Raw genomic sequence first — 18,577 nt, 5'->3', positions numbered from 1 at the left:
AAAAGAAATAAAAAAGTTATTTATTGACAAGGTCCATGGTGCTCTATGCTTTATAGGTACCTATTTTAGCGCAAAGAGGTCCGTGGAGGTCCGTGTTGCTCTATGATTTTAGCACTTTGGACTTTCAAGCAAGGACCAAGTAATACTTGGTCCATTGAAGATGTGTGGTTTAGCTGATTTCAGCTACGGCGACCGCTCTAACTTTGAAGTTCATGTGGTATTGGCGGGCGGGGGCTCCGTGATCCAGTGGTTCTGCGTTGCGCTCACGATCCTGAGTTCCTGGGTTCGATTCCCGGTGGGGACATATCACAAAAAAATACTTTGTGGTCCCCAGTTTGGTAAGGACATTACAGGCTGATCACCTGGTCCGAAAGTAAGATGATCCGTGCTTCGGAAGGCACGTTAAGCCGTTGGGCCCGGTTACTACTTACTAATGTAAGTAAGTAGTTTATTGTTATATGAGCCATGTCAGGGGCCTTTGGCGGCTCAATAGTAACCCTGACACCAGGGTACAGGGTACTCCACCTCACAACCCACACGATAGAAAGAGAAGATTTTAATATTTTTGTTATAATAATATAATGATGTTGAAACATAACTGCGCTGGTGGTACAATCTTCTCAAGGTCGAAAACTTCGGTAGGAATGAGGGAAAGTCCCCTCTCCATGCTACGTTCCTCAAAAACAATATAGATGGAGCTGTAGTTTTTCCTTCTAATTTCATGTGGATAACAGACGTAATGCATATTTTATCTTTGTTTTTAGGTATCGATTATGACCCTTGTTATACGCCCACCCATTATTATTCTAATCAAAGTAAAAATGACAAGCTTCTGCCATTACATTGTATTTTTGAATAATTATGAATCCGAGCAATGAGAAAATAGGTAATTTTCGTATTAAAGCTGTACAACGCCATCTATATTGTTTTGGGGAACGTAGCCTGGAAATTCTCTTATTGCAATCAGGTCGGTATCCTCGTTCATATAATAGTCCTGATGCGTGACACTTTGAAAGCTGATGGGTTGGTTCTTCTTTCTACATACGATCTAAGGATTCCCATTATAGACAAATACAATTCCTCTCACCACCCGGTAAGTCAATAAAAACAGATCGATAATAGTAAGATGAAGAAGAAAAAATATATTGTACGCATCCTTCGACACGTATTTTACTTTATCTCGTTATAATGATTTATCTTGTTATAAGGCAATCAAACAAAAGTGGTAATAAAATATTGTATATTTATTATTAAAAATCATCCAAATATTAGCACCCATTGTTCTTCATAGCATAAAAGGGACCAGACATAAATAACTTAATAATTATTTGATTTCGTAACAAAAGCATAAAAAATATGTAAACGAAGCATTACCCGACACCGAATAACACAAAAAACACACAACAATTAACTAACAAGGGAATGTTAATAACATTGAATGTATGTGAACTTACAAATATAATATTACAACACAAAGGAATGTCATAGTTCAATAAACAAATAGATCTATCCCCTTGCCTCAACAAGATATTCCTTAGTTCATTATTTTCCTTAAATACCTACGTACATTGTAAAATGTTCAAAATTCAATTTTTATACTTAGTCACTATACCGTTTGTACATTATTGTAAGTCACAAAAATCTGGAATGTCTGCGTCATTTGACCACGGCAAGTTGGACTTGTAGTTTTTCTGGAAAGTCAAATTGACGGTTGGCTTTGTAAAAATCACCTGCACATGCACTATTAAAGACCTTTACGAAGCCACTGACAATGCCGTAAGCGTGGCCAATTATTGGTCAGCAAAAATTTTGTATCGATCGCCATCGACTCGCAAAGAAGAATAAATGGACACGGAAATAAATGCAGGAAGACGATGAGGGAGTGGAGTTTCAGGGAAGTATAGTGTATCAATGTCGTTGAAGTTAGTTATTGTAAGTGGAGGCGGAGATGTTGCCGCCGTGGCCGGTCCAGTTGGTGTGCACGAAGGTGCCTGGTTTGCTGAGCAGCTCGTATGTATGCGCGCCGAAGTAGTCACGTTGCGCCTGAAACAGACAATTAATATGCAGAGCGGTTACTCGTAGTTATTTATTTAGTTATACAGTACTAGTGATTTAGTGAAAAAAAGTAAATTATTTACGACATCACATTAAAAACCTCAAAAATAACAGTATTTTCCACTATTTAATGGATGTTATTACATATAAACCTTCCTCTTGTATCACTCTATCTATTAAAAAAACCGCATCAAAATCCGTTGCGTAGTTTTAAAGATTTAAGCGTACATAGGGATATAGTGACAGAAAAAGCGACTTTGTTTTATACTATGTAGTGATTACTGACATTTTTGAGGCGTAGCACCCGACTGACAAAACGCGAAAGGACACGGCTTCGAATCCTGGCGGTTTCGAATTCGAAATTCAAAACCAATTGATAACCCGTCAGATATTTTATTGGTGAAGGAAAAACGTCGTTTGGAAACCCCGACCGTGATATGTGTTTTTGGCAACCGCTTTTGTAAAAAAAACAAGACCTGGCAGGTCTTGCCTATCTTGGTGGGCCTTGTGAAACACGGTATAATATAACAGTAGGAAGATTAAGCAGTACGGACCTGCAGCAAGTTAGCGGGTAAGACAGAGCTGCGGTAGCCGTCGTAGAAGGCGAGCGCGGCGCCGAACGCGGGCGCGGGCACTCCCACCAGCGCCGCCTGCGCAACTACCTGCCGCAGCGACGGCGTCGACGCACTCATCTTCTCGCAGAAGTACGGGTCCAGCAGCAAGTTCGACAACTGAGGATTTTTCGTGTACGCCTCCTGGAATATTTAGAGCAAGTCGTGAGATTTCATAGATGTTTCATAGTAACACTGTACTGTTTTATATTAGTGCACTAGAGTCATCACCCCTCCCTCCTACAATGAATCATCCCTCTCAGTATTCCGTGCGGTGTCACTAACATCGTCCTCTATGTGTATAAAAACTTAACTATATACCAGTTTTCAAAATCGAGCGCTTGTAACACCCTTTAAAAGATATATCCTCAGACCATTTTTATGTTTTAACTGTGTACATTTTTTCCAATGATATCCTATGAAATAATAAAAATATTCGACAAGACTAAATAAAATAAAGAGAAATTGATATTGTTTTTAGAATATTCAAGTAATCCTTTACAAGATAATATACAGGCAAAGTGGATGTTTACAACTACTACTTCTGTTTATTACTAGTTATTTTAGTAGTTTTACACTTTGAATAGAACGCAACCGTAAATACATATTTATATAAAGAGAAAACGTTATGAAAGTTGATGTTTAGAACTATTACAACTGGGTCGTGCACTAGGTTCATGATAAATTATGAAATTCAGATAACTAAATAAATAAACATCTAAACCTAACGAAAAACAATTTATTTTTTCAATTTAACATATTTACCAAACCGCATCCCTGCTGAACAGAATGCGGGTCAGTAGCAATGGGATCCTGGCTGCAATCGCTAATAGGTGTGACAGCCCTCTGATATTAGACCTCATAAAGCGTGTCAAATCCCCTCTAGTTATAAGGTACTAACATAAGTTAAGTGAATTGTACTAACAAATAAATGGATCTGTGTTGTCTTTAATAAATAAATTATTATTATTATTTATGAATTTTAATGAAGAAAACCGTAATAATAAGGCAGACATTTTGTCACGTTATTCTATGACGTCACAGTTTCGTGAATTGACGTTTTGTTTTTTTATTAATTGATTTGACTAGTTGGTTACTAGCCTATTGTAAATATTGACCATTAATAGTAACGACATTAGTATCTGACTTATTATTACCAGGTAAATAAGTATCGGAAACGTGTTATCAAACTTCAATAATAAGATTTAATATTTAATGTGAACAAAGGGACACTCTATATGAAGCTATGTGGCTACTGTAAGTCATCATCATCACCAGCCCATTAACGTCCCCACTGCTGGGGCACGGGCCTTCCCTATGGATGGATAGGGAGGTCGGGCCTTAAACCACCACGCGGGCCCAGTGCGGATTGGTGGTTATTAACGACTGCTAATGCAGCCGGCACCAACTGCTTAACGTGCCTTCCAAAGCACGGAGGAGTTCGAGATGAACTTTTTTTTTGTGGTCGCCCATCCTATGAGCGGCCTTTGCGAAAGTTACTTAACTTCGACAATCGCAGAGCGACCGCGTTTACCGCTGCGCCACCGAGCTACTCTAAGTACTTAGTAATATATCATGCCAAGTTCCGAACATGGCATAGCACAGGCGTCTTAAGTAAATGAATAATAATAATGATTGGATAGAGGCTTATGTAATTTGAATGTGACCTTTACGCCGGCGAGTAGCCCTGACACTGTGATTCAGCGCATGACCATGTTATCGCAATGTCGAAGTGTCAAGCACGCTTGAAGGTCGAACCCGGCTTGCCATTATATCACCGAAAGTTTTTATCAGTTATGCACTTATAAAAAAAAGGAATTTAGAACAGTAAGTTTAAGTAACGGATGCCTATTATAACAAAGAGAAACTGAAAAGATATAATATTTTCATTGCTAAGTTATCGAACGAGGTGTAATAGCGCAATAAAAAAATACAATTTATTCCTTATTAAGTCTTACCCTTGTCTATAATCATCATCATCAATTTAAGAGCCACGCTCTTGTCGGTGTAGCATTTTTTTTTGTCTATAATATTTAGTGACATTTTATTATGAGTATTTAAGATGCATGCTAGATGCGGAGATGCCGATACTGGTGGCGTGGACAAGACATATATATTATCTTATTTGATCAGGATGGTTAAAAAGGCCACATCGAAGTAATTCATCTAAATAATGTCAAATTGCATTATTGCTTTTTAAGATGAATTGGTTCGATGTGGCCTATTTAACCCCCCCAGCTCTAATAGTAGTGCCGTCCGCCATATACAGATACACACAATAATTGCAATAAAGAGAAAGAACTGGTTTTAGAACTGTAAAACTAGGATAAGTCTGTAATGGGCAGAATCGGCATTTCTAACTACTTATGAGTGTCAAAACATTTTACCTTAATAATATCAAATATACCTTATTGCACACACGAAAACATTAACGAAACAGTTTAAAACATACACTAAGAAGATTACAGCGCAAAAAATATATAATTATAAATAAAAAATGTATTACTATTTACCTTAATGTTGCCGAGGAAGGCACTTCTGATGATGCAGCCGCCGCGCCACATCAACGCAATGCTGCCGTAGTTCAGGTTCCAGTTGTTCTCCTAGATAACACAAACGTTGATGTAAATCCGAATTACAATTATAAACGCAAAAGACTGTGAGGGTGGATGTTTGTTTGTTACTCTTTCACGCAGATTTTGATAAAACTTCACTGTAGTATAGCTTATACATACAACAGAATAATATATAGGTTATAATTTATAAAGATATATTACGCAGACGAAATCAAAGCCGCTCGTACATACATTATTTTGATTTCATTACAATACAGTCACGCTATTGTATTGCAATGCAGTAGGAGAAACATATAAGCTCACGATGACAAGGTGTTAGTAAAATCGTAACAAACTTAGAGGGATGATTCAGATCATGAAACTTTGAGGGATGATTCAAATCATGACTCTAAGTTGATATAAATTGCTTTTTCCGTCGTAAAAGCACGGGACTGAAAATAATTAAAAAACACTAACATTTTCATGAATTTTCCGACAAGAAATTCCACTTGAATCATGGTATGAATCACTTGATGAATACTGAGGGGGATGATTCAGCTCAAAGAAGAAAAGTAAAAAACGAAAATAATTTTAAAAAAATCCTAAATACTTTAATTTTGCATAGGAAAATTCCACTTAAAATCATGGTCAACTTAGAATCATGGTCAGAATCATCCCCCTCAGTCTTCGTTATGATGTAACTAACATCCTGTATTTCGAATTCAATTTGAAATTGCTACCGTTTTAATATCAACTAAGCGCTCCCGATTCAACGAGTTTTGTTTGACCAAAGTGATAGGTGGTGTGCCACCATTAGATTAGTAATCTCCTATTCAGAGCAGAGCACAGCGGCCAGCACTGAGCAGGTGTGACCAGGCAGAGATACAAGTCATCAATTGTCTTATTGACAACTTCCTCCTGATATTCGTACGATGAGCACGATGTACCGTAAGGTATGACAGATAATTCATAATTTTAGAATACCGGTAATGTTTTTTTTTCTACTTGATATTAACTCAGAATCATGGTCTGAATCAGTATTCGTTACGATGTCAGTAACACCCTGTATAGTGCACTCGTATGTATTTATTATACAATTTATACATAATGGTAATCAGTTCCTGTGAATGTAATGCCTCCTGAGATTACAGACGCCACTGTGTAGAGGGCGGATGTACTCGCCAATCATCGTCTATGAACGGATTAGATCGTGCTCATTATCGTCTGTCTCTTTCTGAGCTATGTGAGAGAGTGACGGGTGACGTGTGTCGAAGCGAGAAAGAGTCGCGCGCTTACGGTGCTAAGCCCGCTGATTGTCACGAAATTGTCACAAGTATAAATATACGCGAGAAAACGAAAACACGTTTAGTTCTTACACGGTCATTCTTTTTTTGTTTTCTACAACTATATTTCATTCTGATAACAATAATTGATTTATAGGTTTATAGGTTACAAACTTATAATGGACTATGGAAACGAAACTTAAAGAGTTATGAAGTAAGACAAAGTTAATAAGAAGTTAATGGTATGCCTAAACGACAATTTCAGTATTTATAGCCACTTCAGAATAATATCTCACAGACTAGTACATGAAACACAAATAGCGTATTTGACTGGATCAAAGATAAATTATAAAATGCTAATCTCGAAATAGAAACCAGTCTAAGATGATCAAAAATCCATCTTATTTAACTTTTTGACTTACTTCCGAATTACATTTATTAATTTATTACCAAGCAATACGAGGACGACTTTTGACCGCGTTTATTGATGACATACAAACTCGGTCTCTTTTTTGGCCGGGAATCTTGCGTAATGTCAGAGTTTGTATGGTCGAGTTCACACAGAATCCATATTTTTAAGAATCCATATTGATATGGATATTTGTATGAACTTTCTGTGAAACTTAGAGGTTTCTTATTAAAACGAGTTTATTGAGAAAGATTGTCACTCACCTTGGCAGCCTCTCTGAGCAGCATGAACCCTTGAGCGTAAGAGATAACCTTGCTGGCAAACAAAGCCTTACGAAGATGGACCAGGAACTCCTCCTTATTACCAGTGAACTTGATGTTCGACCCTGGCAACACCTTGCTAGCCTCCACACGCTCATCTACAATCGGACAATGAGCATTTTTACAACAGATTTTATTCTTTTCACGTCACGTGGTATTGTATGCTCCGTAATATAACCCCCTCTGATGGAGGCAGCCCTTCGCTTAGTAGCAGTGAGACATGTTAAAGTTGGTTCTTTATGTTTCCAGGATTTTTCAAGAACTACTTAAGTTACATTGATAAATAATAACAAGTACTTGAGATAGTTTCTTAAGACACGTACATATTAGTAATTTATTCGATCACGTAGATACGTCGTCGAGTAAATTATTATGGGGCCGTTGTGGCCATTGATACTAACCTTTGATGGCTGAGAGGCACCTGGAGAAAACAGCTTCGCCAATTAGCGTGACAGGTACTCCGTACTGCAACGCGCTGATGCCAGTCCATTTGCCTGTACCTTTCTGTCCAGCCGTGTCGCGAATCTTAGGCAGCAGGTACTGGCCTAGAATAAAAAATATCCTGTAGCATACTTATTATATTATGAAGGTACCAAAATATCGTAAACACTCCATTCCAACTTCCTTTCTTTTCTTAAAATGTAGTCATTTAACAAAAAGAACAATGCTAAAAGATACCCGAGAAAAAACTATAGCGAAACACGGTACAGTTACCAGCTAAATATTTTCCCTAACTCTACATCTACGGCTCAAGTGTTCCCTCCTTACAACATGGGGTTAAGCGAAGCGTGAAGAAGCATCTAGTAGGCCAGTATGGTAGTAGCAACTGATTCGAAACTGACTCATTGCGTTGCTTTTCAATTGCTACTGCAATTAATTAGCTTAAATTAATTAACCAACATACTTGGTCCATATAAAAAAAAACAAATAACTTACCATCTTTATCCTTGAAGTTCAATATGTCCCGTGTGATCTCGATGAGGAATGAGTCCAATTCTCCTTTGTTCCAATCATCAAATACTTGCGCCATTTTAGATTGTTCCAAGCCTGGAATCGAGTGTGAGACTTTTTTATTTACTAGGTTCACCTTTGACCACAATCTTTACCTGTTGGTAAGTGATATGTGACCTAATAAGTTGGGACACGCTTAACCTAACCTAACAAATGCTTAATTCACTCTAGCCTTACTGTAATACTCATCCAATAATAGTCGTGTTATACAATATAAGTAAGTAATTTCAATAACTGGACACTTAATAAAAATAAAGGTAAATGTCCCGGATGAGCGATATGAATTTAACTATGTATTAGCTTCTAAAACATGAACCGATTACGATTTAGTTTATTTCATTTTGAATAATATCTTTGTCACCGTACAGACGATGTGGTACCTAAGACATCCTTCATGAGACTGTAGGCCTCGCATATGAGCTGCATGTCTCCATACTCGATGCCGTTGTGGACCATCTTGACGAAGTGGCCCGCTCCGTCCTCGCCCACCCAGTCGCAGCACGGCTCGTTGTTCGCCTTAGCACAGATAGCCTGCACAAAAGAATATCTAATATACATTGTTTTAAGTTTACACGGTTATTATCATAATTAAAGCACATATTAACGGGTTCTTACCGCGTTTAAATGGGGATATCCACCACTCCAACCTCATCAGTCATCTCGTGATCATGGCACTTGCAACAGTGTCGAAATATCGGGAGTCTCATATCCCCATTTAAACGCGGTAAGAACCCGTTAATGGCCCCGATTCCTGCATACACAGCCTAATTTTATTTATTTTTTTTTTTTTTTTCATTTTTGTGCCCAAACATGCGATCGGTCGACTGACCATAAGCAGTTTTGATGGTTTGGTTTTATTAACATGCAGGACAGGCCCCCTCATTAGAAGGCTGCCTTCATTAAGGTGCTACTGTATGTTATCCCATATGTGCATCCTTTTGAGGCGTCTCATATAGTGGTTGTCACTTAAACTCCGGGCCAGTTTGTTTTGGTGATGAGTAATTCGATCTTTGTATAGCCTTGTAGTTGTGGCAATTTCTTGCTTAACTGTCCTCATTCCAAGGTACTCGTGAAGTTCGTCCATGCGAGTGAACCAAGGTGCTTGCGCTATTGATTTGAGCACTCCGTTTTGGAAGCGTTGTAGTATTTCCATATTTGATGTTTTTGCAGCACCCCACAACTGAATGCCGTAAGTCCATACTGGTTTCAGTACCGCTTTGTACACCAGTATTTTATTTTCGACGGAGAGCCGTGATCTTCTGCCCAGGAGCCACTTCAATGTCCTAAATCGGTGGTTACATTCATCACGTTTCTTTTGGATATGTGTTTTCCAAGTTTGCTTCCGGTCTAGATGAAAGCCGAGATATTTTACTGTTGTATTGTGTGGCATGGTCTCTTGGCCAAGTTTCACGGGTGGGCAGTCTTCCTTCCTCAAGGTAAAAGTTATGTGGTTGGACTTTGTTGCGCTAGCCTTGATACGCCAGGCTTTCATCCAGGTGTGGACCTTGTCTAGATGTATCTGCAGATTACTTGAAGCAGTCGCAGCGTTAATGTCCGATGACAGGATAGCAGTATCATCCGCGAATGTAGCCGTCATCACACTGTCTGACTCAGGTACGTCAGCCGTGAATACGAGGTACAACAATGGTCCGAGCACTGATCCCTGGGGGACTCCAGCCTTGATGTCATAGAAGTCTGAAACTGCGTCGTTGATTTTAACATAGAAAATGCGGCTCTCTAGGTAGGATTCTAAGAGAAGGTACATATTATGTGGTAGCGTTTTTTTGAGCTTGTAAATTCAAATTCAAATTCAAAAATATCTTTATTCAGTAGGTAACATAGTTACACTTTGAATCGTCAATTTTACATAACGAACGTCTCATCCGCCTAAAACTACTGCAGCTTCTCACAACCTGTATAGCCGGGGAAAAGAAGCTGCAAGAAAAACCTCGGCACAGGGCCCTAGACGTTCTTTAAAAAAATAAAAATAAACATAAAACATAAAATATTGGTATACAATTGAGTAATTTAGCTGCCTAATATCGGTTCTCAGACAGTTAATCCCATGCATTCATATCTTCTAAATAATCACTAACTTTATAATAACCTTTTTTGTAAAGTTTTTGTTTAACTACTGTCTTAAAACAGTTGAAAGGCAAATTCTGAATGTCAATGGGAATCTTATTGTAAAAACGTATACATTGCCCCTTAAAAGATTTAGTAATCTTATGTAATCGACTGACTTGTAAAGCAAGTTTATTTTTATTCCTGGTATTAACAATGTGCCGATCGCTATTTTTCGCAAATAATCCTATATGTTTTTTTACATATATTAAGTTTTCAAAGATATATTGTGATGCCAAAGTTAAAATATTAATTTCTTTAAATTTATTTCTAAGTGACATCTTGGGTCCCAATTTGTAAATCGCCCGAATGGCCCGCTTTTGCAGAACAAAAATGCTGTTCACATCTGCAGCATGACCCCACAGCAAGATGCCGTACGACATTAGACTGTGGAAATAGGCAAAATAAACTAATCGCGCGGTTTCTACATCGGTTATTAAACGAATTTTTTTGACCGCGAATGCTGCTGAGCTGAGCCTTTTGGACAACTTATCAATATGAGGACTCCATTGCAACTTAGCGTCCAAAGTAATTCCCAAAAATACAGCAGTATCCGTGAGGTCCAATTCCTTATTTTTTACAATAATAGAATCGAGCGGCCTACTAACATTCGATAACGTAAAATAAACATATTTTGTTTTATTTTCATTAAGTAGCAGGTTGTTTACAGTAAACCAATCCACTACCTCTGAAATGGCGTTGTTTACATCGTCAAAGGAATCTTGTCGTCTCTTTACTTTAAAAAGTAAGGAGTGTACTTTAGGCCATCGTGCCAGACCTTGTCAAAGGCCTGTTGCACGTCGAGGAACACTCCTGAACAGTATTTCTTGTGTTCGAGGGATTTTCTAACGTGCTCACACACTCTATGCACCTGCTCAATAGTTGAGTGATGCCTCCGAAACCCGAATTGATGTTCTGGAATGAGCGACCCTTCCATGAGACATTCATTCAGTCGTGTTGCCAAGATTCTCTCAAACACCTTCGACAGAACCGGAAGAAGACTTATGGGTCGATATGAGGACGTCAGATGTGGCGGCTTTCCAGGTTTTGGAATCATTGTTATCTGCGAGACTTTCCAAATACTTGGATAATACGCAGACCTTAATATGGCGTTAAACAGAGAAACGATCAAGACCAGCGCCTTTCTTGGTAAGTTTCTTAGCACTTCCGCTGTTATTAGGTCAAACCCGGGGGCTTTTTTGAGTTCAAGGTCATGTATTGTCCGACGGAGCTCTGCAGGCGTACAGCATCGTACAGGAGGACTAAGCTGGAGATCGCTTTTTAGAAATGATGTCACCTCTCGATCCGTATCTCTATCACCAAGATCTTCGTTGGTCGTAAAAACACCACTTAAAAACAATCCAAACGCTTCCGCCCTTTCTTGGTCTGTTTTTGCCCACGTGCCATTTACATTTCTGAGTGGATGCTGAGCTGATTGAGGTTTTTCACGACATTTTACGGTTTTCCATAGCGAATATTCGTTTTTGGTGGGAGCAGCGGGTGTTAGGTTTTGCAAATGTACTTCCAGCGTTTCATTCTCGGTATCAATCAAAAGTTTTTTAAGCTCTGCCGCAGCTCTATTAAAGTCCTTTTTATCAGCTGGGTGTCGACTGCAATGCCAAACTCTCCGTAAGCGCCGTTTTTCCAAGATTTTCTCCCTGACGACATTTGGTATGTATTGATTGAACGGTGCCTTTGATGTTACTCGGGGTATTGGAGTACACAGCCATGCAGCTTCCTGAATGTTCTTTGTTATGTACTCGGCAGCACTATCGATGTCTTCTTTCGTTTTCATACTTAGTCTGAGATCTAGGTTTTCATTTAGGTGTTGGTAGAACGCACCCCAGTCTGTGTGCTTATTGTATAAGTAAGCAGGAATTGTTCGATGTATCAAGGTAGAACTCAAGGTTGCGATTTGTGGTACATGGTCTGATGAAGAATCCAGGCAGCTTTCAATGGCGAGAAAGTGAGATTGAACCCCTTTGTAGACGAAGAAGTCTAACAGATCCGGGATTTTGGTTGAGTCTGTTGGATAATGAGTGGCTTGTCCGGTCGACAGAATGTCGAATTGTTGTTGGCGTATGCTCTTGTATAACTGACGTCCCCTGGTGTTTGTAAGACGCGAGCCCCACATAGTGTGTTTAGCATTCCAGTCACCTCCTGCTATTACTCTATTGCCGAGTGTTTGAAAGAAACTATTAAAATCGTCTTCAATTGTTTCAGGATTTCTTTTCTGTTTTGGAGAACAATACACAGATGATATTGTAATAGGACTCTGTTTATCGTATATCAATATAGATGTGGCTTGTATTTTAGGAGTTCGGTACTCTGGTAGTGTATGGTGTTTCACATTTTGTTTGATGATTACTGCTGTGCCTGCATGTGCTGTGTTATCTGGATGATAAGTGGCATAGGTGTTATAACCATCGAGACGGAATGATACCTTAGCCGTAAGATGTGCCTCGGTAACCAGTAAGACATCTATATTGTGCATTTTTATAAAAGCCTCCACTTCATGTTTCTTCCCAAGAAGGCCGTTAATGTTCCATGTAGCTATTTTAACTGCCATTTTAGTGGACCAATTTATTGACAATTGTTGTCAGGAGACCCATGAGGGTTCCCATTTGGTCAATGAGACGATCTAACTTTTCAGATTGTTTGGCTAAGATTAGTTCTAGGTTAGTTCCTGCTGTAATTTGAGCATATGTGATTTCAGGGTTTGCTGACGTCATACTTTTTTCATGTTGTATTTCTTTGTGGGGTAGGTCAGTTTTGGTGAAAGCATTCATCTCTTGCGTTTTGTTTTGTGATGTTACAGTACTCTGTGTAATTCTTGAATGGAATTTCCTCTTCTGTATTTCTTGGAATACTTTGCAGCCTTTGTAATTTGCAGCATGATCGCCTAGACATGGTGCACATTTAGCCGGCTGTTTTCTATCTTTTTTTGGGCAGTCGATTGTATTATGGTTTTCTGCGCACTTCACACATCTGTAGGGGCGCATACAGTAGTTTTTGGTGTGACCATATTGTTGGCAGCGTTTACACTGGGGAATTGTTTTCTTACGCTTGGGGTCTTCAATCGATACAGAAGTATGATATATGTATCTCAGATTTTTTACTATCTCATTGTTAGGCCCGGGAGCAAGGTTGACAAACCAGGTTGAGAGAGGTGTCTTTTCGGAACCATGTCTAGCGTTTATTATTTCGCCAATTACAGTGTTTCCCGTATTTTCAATGGCCTCCTTTATAGCATCAGTTGGTGTAGAGTGGTGTAAGTTTTTAATTACAATCCTGTAGGGTCTGTCACTTTTAGGAATGAATGTATGGCCTATTAGTTGTTTTTCACGAACCACTTCCATAAGCTTTTTGTAGGCACTGGTATTAACAGTTGTAACACGTAATTGATTTTTCGTTACAATCTTGAATGAGTATTGGGATTGATCTAAGACATTTTCGATGACCTCCTTGAGTTTGGAGATGTTCTTTATTCCATACAATACTATAGGTGGTGGTTTGTAAATTTTCGGAGCAATCGTTTCTGATTTTTCTGATATTTCATCTACGTTTAGTTGTGAAAAACGATTTTGAGTATTAAAACGATCAGTTGGCGGCGGTGTGGGGCTTGAGCGCATCCTTTTCCTTTGTCTGAGCACTGGTATTGTCTGCCAGTCATTTTCACCATCATCTATTTGATTATGCGGGTCTAGGTTTATTTTTCTATATGTTGGCAGTGGGAATTTATTCTTAGGTGTTAAATTTCCACTAGTGGCTTTTTCTTTGTCGGAATCCTGGCCAGCCACTTCCGACATTTTTTTTTTTTTTGTAGGTTTTGGGAGTTTAATAGTTTCCTATAATGGCAACACTGATACAGATGTCAGTTGTCATTATGACAGATGAAAGTAAAAGAGATAGTCGAAAGATTGGAAGATAAAATAAAATGAATGAGGGTAGATTTTGATTTTGACGCCGTTAGATTGTCACTCGCGGTATTCAATGCACTATTTTTGTTATTATTTGGGTGTTTCACGCGCGAATAACAATGTCACAGATTCCACAGTTTATGAATTGCACTTTAGTAATGTTTTGCAGTCACTTTATCACTGTTTCGACACAAAACTGAATAAAACTTCCAGAGCAGGTTTGCCTCTGTTAACACTTGACAGCAAAAATTTTGCAGCGCCACTTATCCAACAGCTAGGAAACAAATAAAAAAATAATAAAAATAAAGTCCCTCATTATAAGCATGTTATTATATTTTAGACACACTTGTTATTTTTGTTCTGTAACATGTAACTTGGTTAATCTTATTTCTCCAGGTACACCTTCACACATAAACCGTGTTGTACACTACGTCTTACAATTAGCGACAAACTTCGCTTTATAGTACTTATTTGAAAACGAGGTTCCCTTTTTAGTAAATAAGAAAATAACTTGTACAATCCGTAATCCAAATATTCAGTCTTTACAGTACGCGTATAGGTTTATGTAAACGCTGCTAGCGAGATGATCCATAGGGACATGTTTATATTACATATAATTAAAGCACATAATGGTGCTAATTCCTGTAAATACCATCTAATTTTATTTAAAGTTATATCCGTCATTTTCATATCCGTCGAAAAGGAAAGGGACGGATGATTCACAGCTCTTAATTTTAGGAAGAATGAGTGAATGAATGAATAACCCGGGCGAATCAAAAGGTACGTCGCTGGTATGCAATCCGTTTGACGTGCTGTCTACTTAACTGTGTCGGGTTATTGACGGATGTAAAATTTTTAGACGGTTGGTTTAGATTTGTGCTTAAAATTGACGTGTGTTCCATAAATTTTATGCTTGTCGATTACCCGTCCCTTTCCTTTTCGGCGGATAAGAAAATGACATATATAACTTAAAATAAAATTAGATGGTATTTACAGGAATTAGCACCATTATGTGCTTTAATTATATGTAATATAATCATGTCCCTATGGATCATCTCGCTAGCAGCGTTTACATAAACCTATACGCGTACTGTAAAGACTGAATATTTGGATTACGGATTGTACAAGTTATTTTCTTATTTACTAAAAAGGGAACCTCGTTTTCAAATAAGTACTATAAAGCGAAGTTTGTCGCTAATTGTAAGACGTAGTGTACAACACGGTTTATGTGTGAAGGTGTACCTGGAGAAATAAGATTAACCAAGTTACATGTTACAGAACAAAAATAACAAGTGTGTCTAAAATATAATAACATGCTTATAATGAGGGACTTTATTTTTATTATTTTTTTATTTGTTTCCTAGCTGTTGGATAAGTGGCGCTGAACTTGGTAGGTTACTTTAAGGAATAGAACATTATATTATTTCAGATTTCCTTCTATGTAATTTTAAAAACCTAAAACAACACGTAAATTATATCCCAAAAATAACAGTTCTTAATTATGTTCCAAAAATGAACAAAAAAGAAATCAATCTCTTATTGGTTTGTGGCATCTTGGCAATGGCCCAGTACGTAGCCCAACGTAGCTTTAATTAAGTGCCATCAAACGAGTTCTTGAAAACTGTTTTTATTTTTTAATTGTAGAAACTCCTATTAGTATAGGAATTTGCAAATTAAAATTCTGCAGTGGTGGGCCTTGCAATCTGAGTATTATAGTCTGTCTACATTCATTTGTACTACTACCACAGCTATTACTGACCTGGAAAATAGGTTTGACATGAGGCCAGGCCTCAGGGTCTCCACCAGGCATCAGGGAGGGTCCGTATCTTGCTCCGTCTTCGCCACCACTGACCTGTGAGAGAACGTGACGTAGCTTACTATATGAGAACCCTGTGACTGCCCAATATATGTGATTCTAGCATGTAAGCCTATTAGTAGCCCTTAGAGCATTACTTACACCCATGCCTATGTAGCGGATACCAGTAGGCTTCAACTCCTTGCACCATTTCTGTGTGTCGGTGTACTGGGAATTGCCACCATCAATTATAATATCTCCTTTCTCTAACAATGGCAGCAGTTTCTTCACAAATTCATCTACAGCAAACCCAGCTGCAAAAAGAATCCAATTCTATATCTATAGAGCTTAGCACTACAATAATAAATGTATGAGACTGTACCTTTATTTATTACACAAACTATTCTGTAGTAAATAACTAATTTATCTTCTTTGTAGGAATGTATGGTTCTTTAGAGCTAAGTGATTTTCACAGGCATTCTAATATAGTTATCATTAAAAGTATTCTGTTAAGTTTCTTCATATTAAATATGCTAATATTCCTTTACATTTCTTAAGAATCCCCAAAGTCATTTAAATGTTATTTGTTTTTGATTGGCTTCTATTTTTAGATTAACGTTTTATAATTTATCTGATGCAGTCATATAATGTTCTTCAGGATGATTGGCACAATAGGCTAGTTTAAAACTAGTCAAATCAGTTACTTTTTACTAAACGTCAAAACACGCAATTTGTATACCTAAAAAGCACACTGTGACAAAAATGTGATAAAATGACAGATTTGTTGCGTAACAAAAGCGTTTTTCTTGATTAAAATTAGTTTAATAGAAAAATGAAAATGTTTTACGTTAGTTTTAGATCTGCTTTTATTTAGTAATTAGAATTTCATAATTTATCTTGAACCTATTACACAACCCAATTCATAGTGTTAAACTAATATTCAGTATATTTACAAACCTTTCACTAAAAGCATGACCTTCCTTGGCTTCTTTAACTTTGAAACCATATCTTCAAGAGAATTTGCTCCAATAATTTTTGTACCTTTAGCTTCATTGTCAAGGAAATCAGTCACCTAAAATAATTATAAAATTACTTTAATCAGTCTAAAAATTAAATGCCATACTATGAAAAGCAGTTTAATAAAAATTCTATATATATACTAAGCCAATTTCTATACAAAAAAATATATTATTATATTTTTGATTACCTTAGAGACAGTTCTGTTGTATGCACAAACCACAAACCCATGGTCATTCATATTCAGGATCAAGTTCTGGCCCATGACCGCTAAGCCAATGAGGGCAATATCAGCTTTGCCTCTAATGGAAAAAATAGAAACTAACAATGAAGTAAAGAATGTGAAACATCCCTTTCCCACAAAAGATTTTGAAAGATATTTTTACCTAAAAAAACAGATCATTACAATTTGAACTACCACTTGAATATCTAAAGAAGCAAGATGTGTTTTATTGTATTTTAGTTCTGCCTACACCTAAATTACGGCACTAAGGAATTAGGCATAAGTATAAATGTATGTATTTATTATATTAATCAATATTTTTTTACTAAAATGTTTTGTAATAGATGTGAATAATCTGATTAGTTTTAAGTCATAAGAAGGTCTTTACAATGTTTTATTCATATGTCACACATGTATAATCAAGTAGGTACATAATAGTACAATGCATTATGACCATGCTTACAGTCAGGCATTCACCTTCAAATAACCTTGCTTTACTTTCCATTGCTACTAATGAATGACCAACCTACTTCAATCAATAAAAGATCAACTTGATAATGACTTTTAAATGGATTTTACTAATAATACTTATTTATGTATTAATAAGACATTTGTGTCCATTACAGACAAAATATATTTTATTAAACAATTACAGGAAAAGTATGATTTTACCTACATGTCTTTAGAAAATCATTTAATTGTGAACTATATATTTTAACTTTGACATATATTTTTTGGTAGTGGCATTCTTACTATACCGAATAAAAATAACTGAAGTTTATTTGAAAAAAAATAGTAGTTATTTATATTATAACCTTTATCATCAGATTATTTAATAACATAGCTATTAACAAGACTGTTCTTAATTTTAAAACTTTAATAGGTACTGACATAACCTAACAAATTAATGGATATATGGATGGTAAATTGTATTATACAATTATTAGGTACAGTCATCAGAAGGTGTAGAATCATGAATTCTGATGACTGATTCAATAATGTAAAATCGTACTTACTCTGCCATTTTCAATATAAAGTGTATCTTATTGTTGAAATAACAATTATTGTATAAAATTATACGGTGGAACTAATTTGTGCAAAGTATTTTACACACTATTTATTTGCCGGTTGTACTCAAGCAATATGAGGATATATGAGGTTTTTCTTGAAGGTGACTTTTGCTTGATGTCTGCTACGAATATGAATGAATGACCTGAATGAATGAGCTTGCTCTGAGGTTTGCTCTGCTTGGCC

The 18,577-nt window shown here is 37.1% G+C and overlaps 1 protein-coding gene across 1 annotated transcript; it reads right to left on the bottom strand.

Annotated features, from left to right (window-relative positions):
• Nucleotides 1-1,226: 1,226 nt before the first annotated feature.
• On the bottom strand, nucleotides 1,227-18,546 carry LOC126380518 (6-phosphogluconate dehydrogenase, decarboxylating). The gene is made up of 12 exons (XM_050029981.1): nucleotides 18,340-18,546; nucleotides 17,291-17,402; nucleotides 17,041-17,155; nucleotides 16,246-16,397; nucleotides 16,048-16,140; nucleotides 8,625-8,775; nucleotides 8,170-8,280; nucleotides 7,635-7,778; nucleotides 7,177-7,331; nucleotides 5,180-5,269; nucleotides 2,610-2,810; nucleotides 1,227-2,043 (listed from the first exon to the last, which is right to left on the bottom strand). The coding sequence occupies exons 1-12, from the start codon at nucleotides 18,345-18,347 to the stop codon at nucleotides 1,924-1,926; spliced, it is 1,452 nt and encodes a 483-aa protein (XP_049885938.1). The 5' UTR covers nucleotides 18,348-18,546; the 3' UTR covers nucleotides 1,227-1,923.
• Between the last annotated feature and the right edge of the window lie 31 nt (nucleotides 18,547-18,577).

Source organism: Pectinophora gossypiella, chromosome Z, assembly GCF_024362695.1.
Source record: "Pectinophora gossypiella chromosome Z, ilPecGoss1.1, whole genome shotgun sequence".
NCBI classification, from domain to species: Eukaryota; Metazoa; Arthropoda; class Insecta; order Lepidoptera; family Gelechiidae; genus Pectinophora; species Pectinophora gossypiella.
The sequence above is the reverse complement of the archived record's forward strand: the minus strand, read 5'-3'. Positions and strand labels throughout refer to the sequence as shown.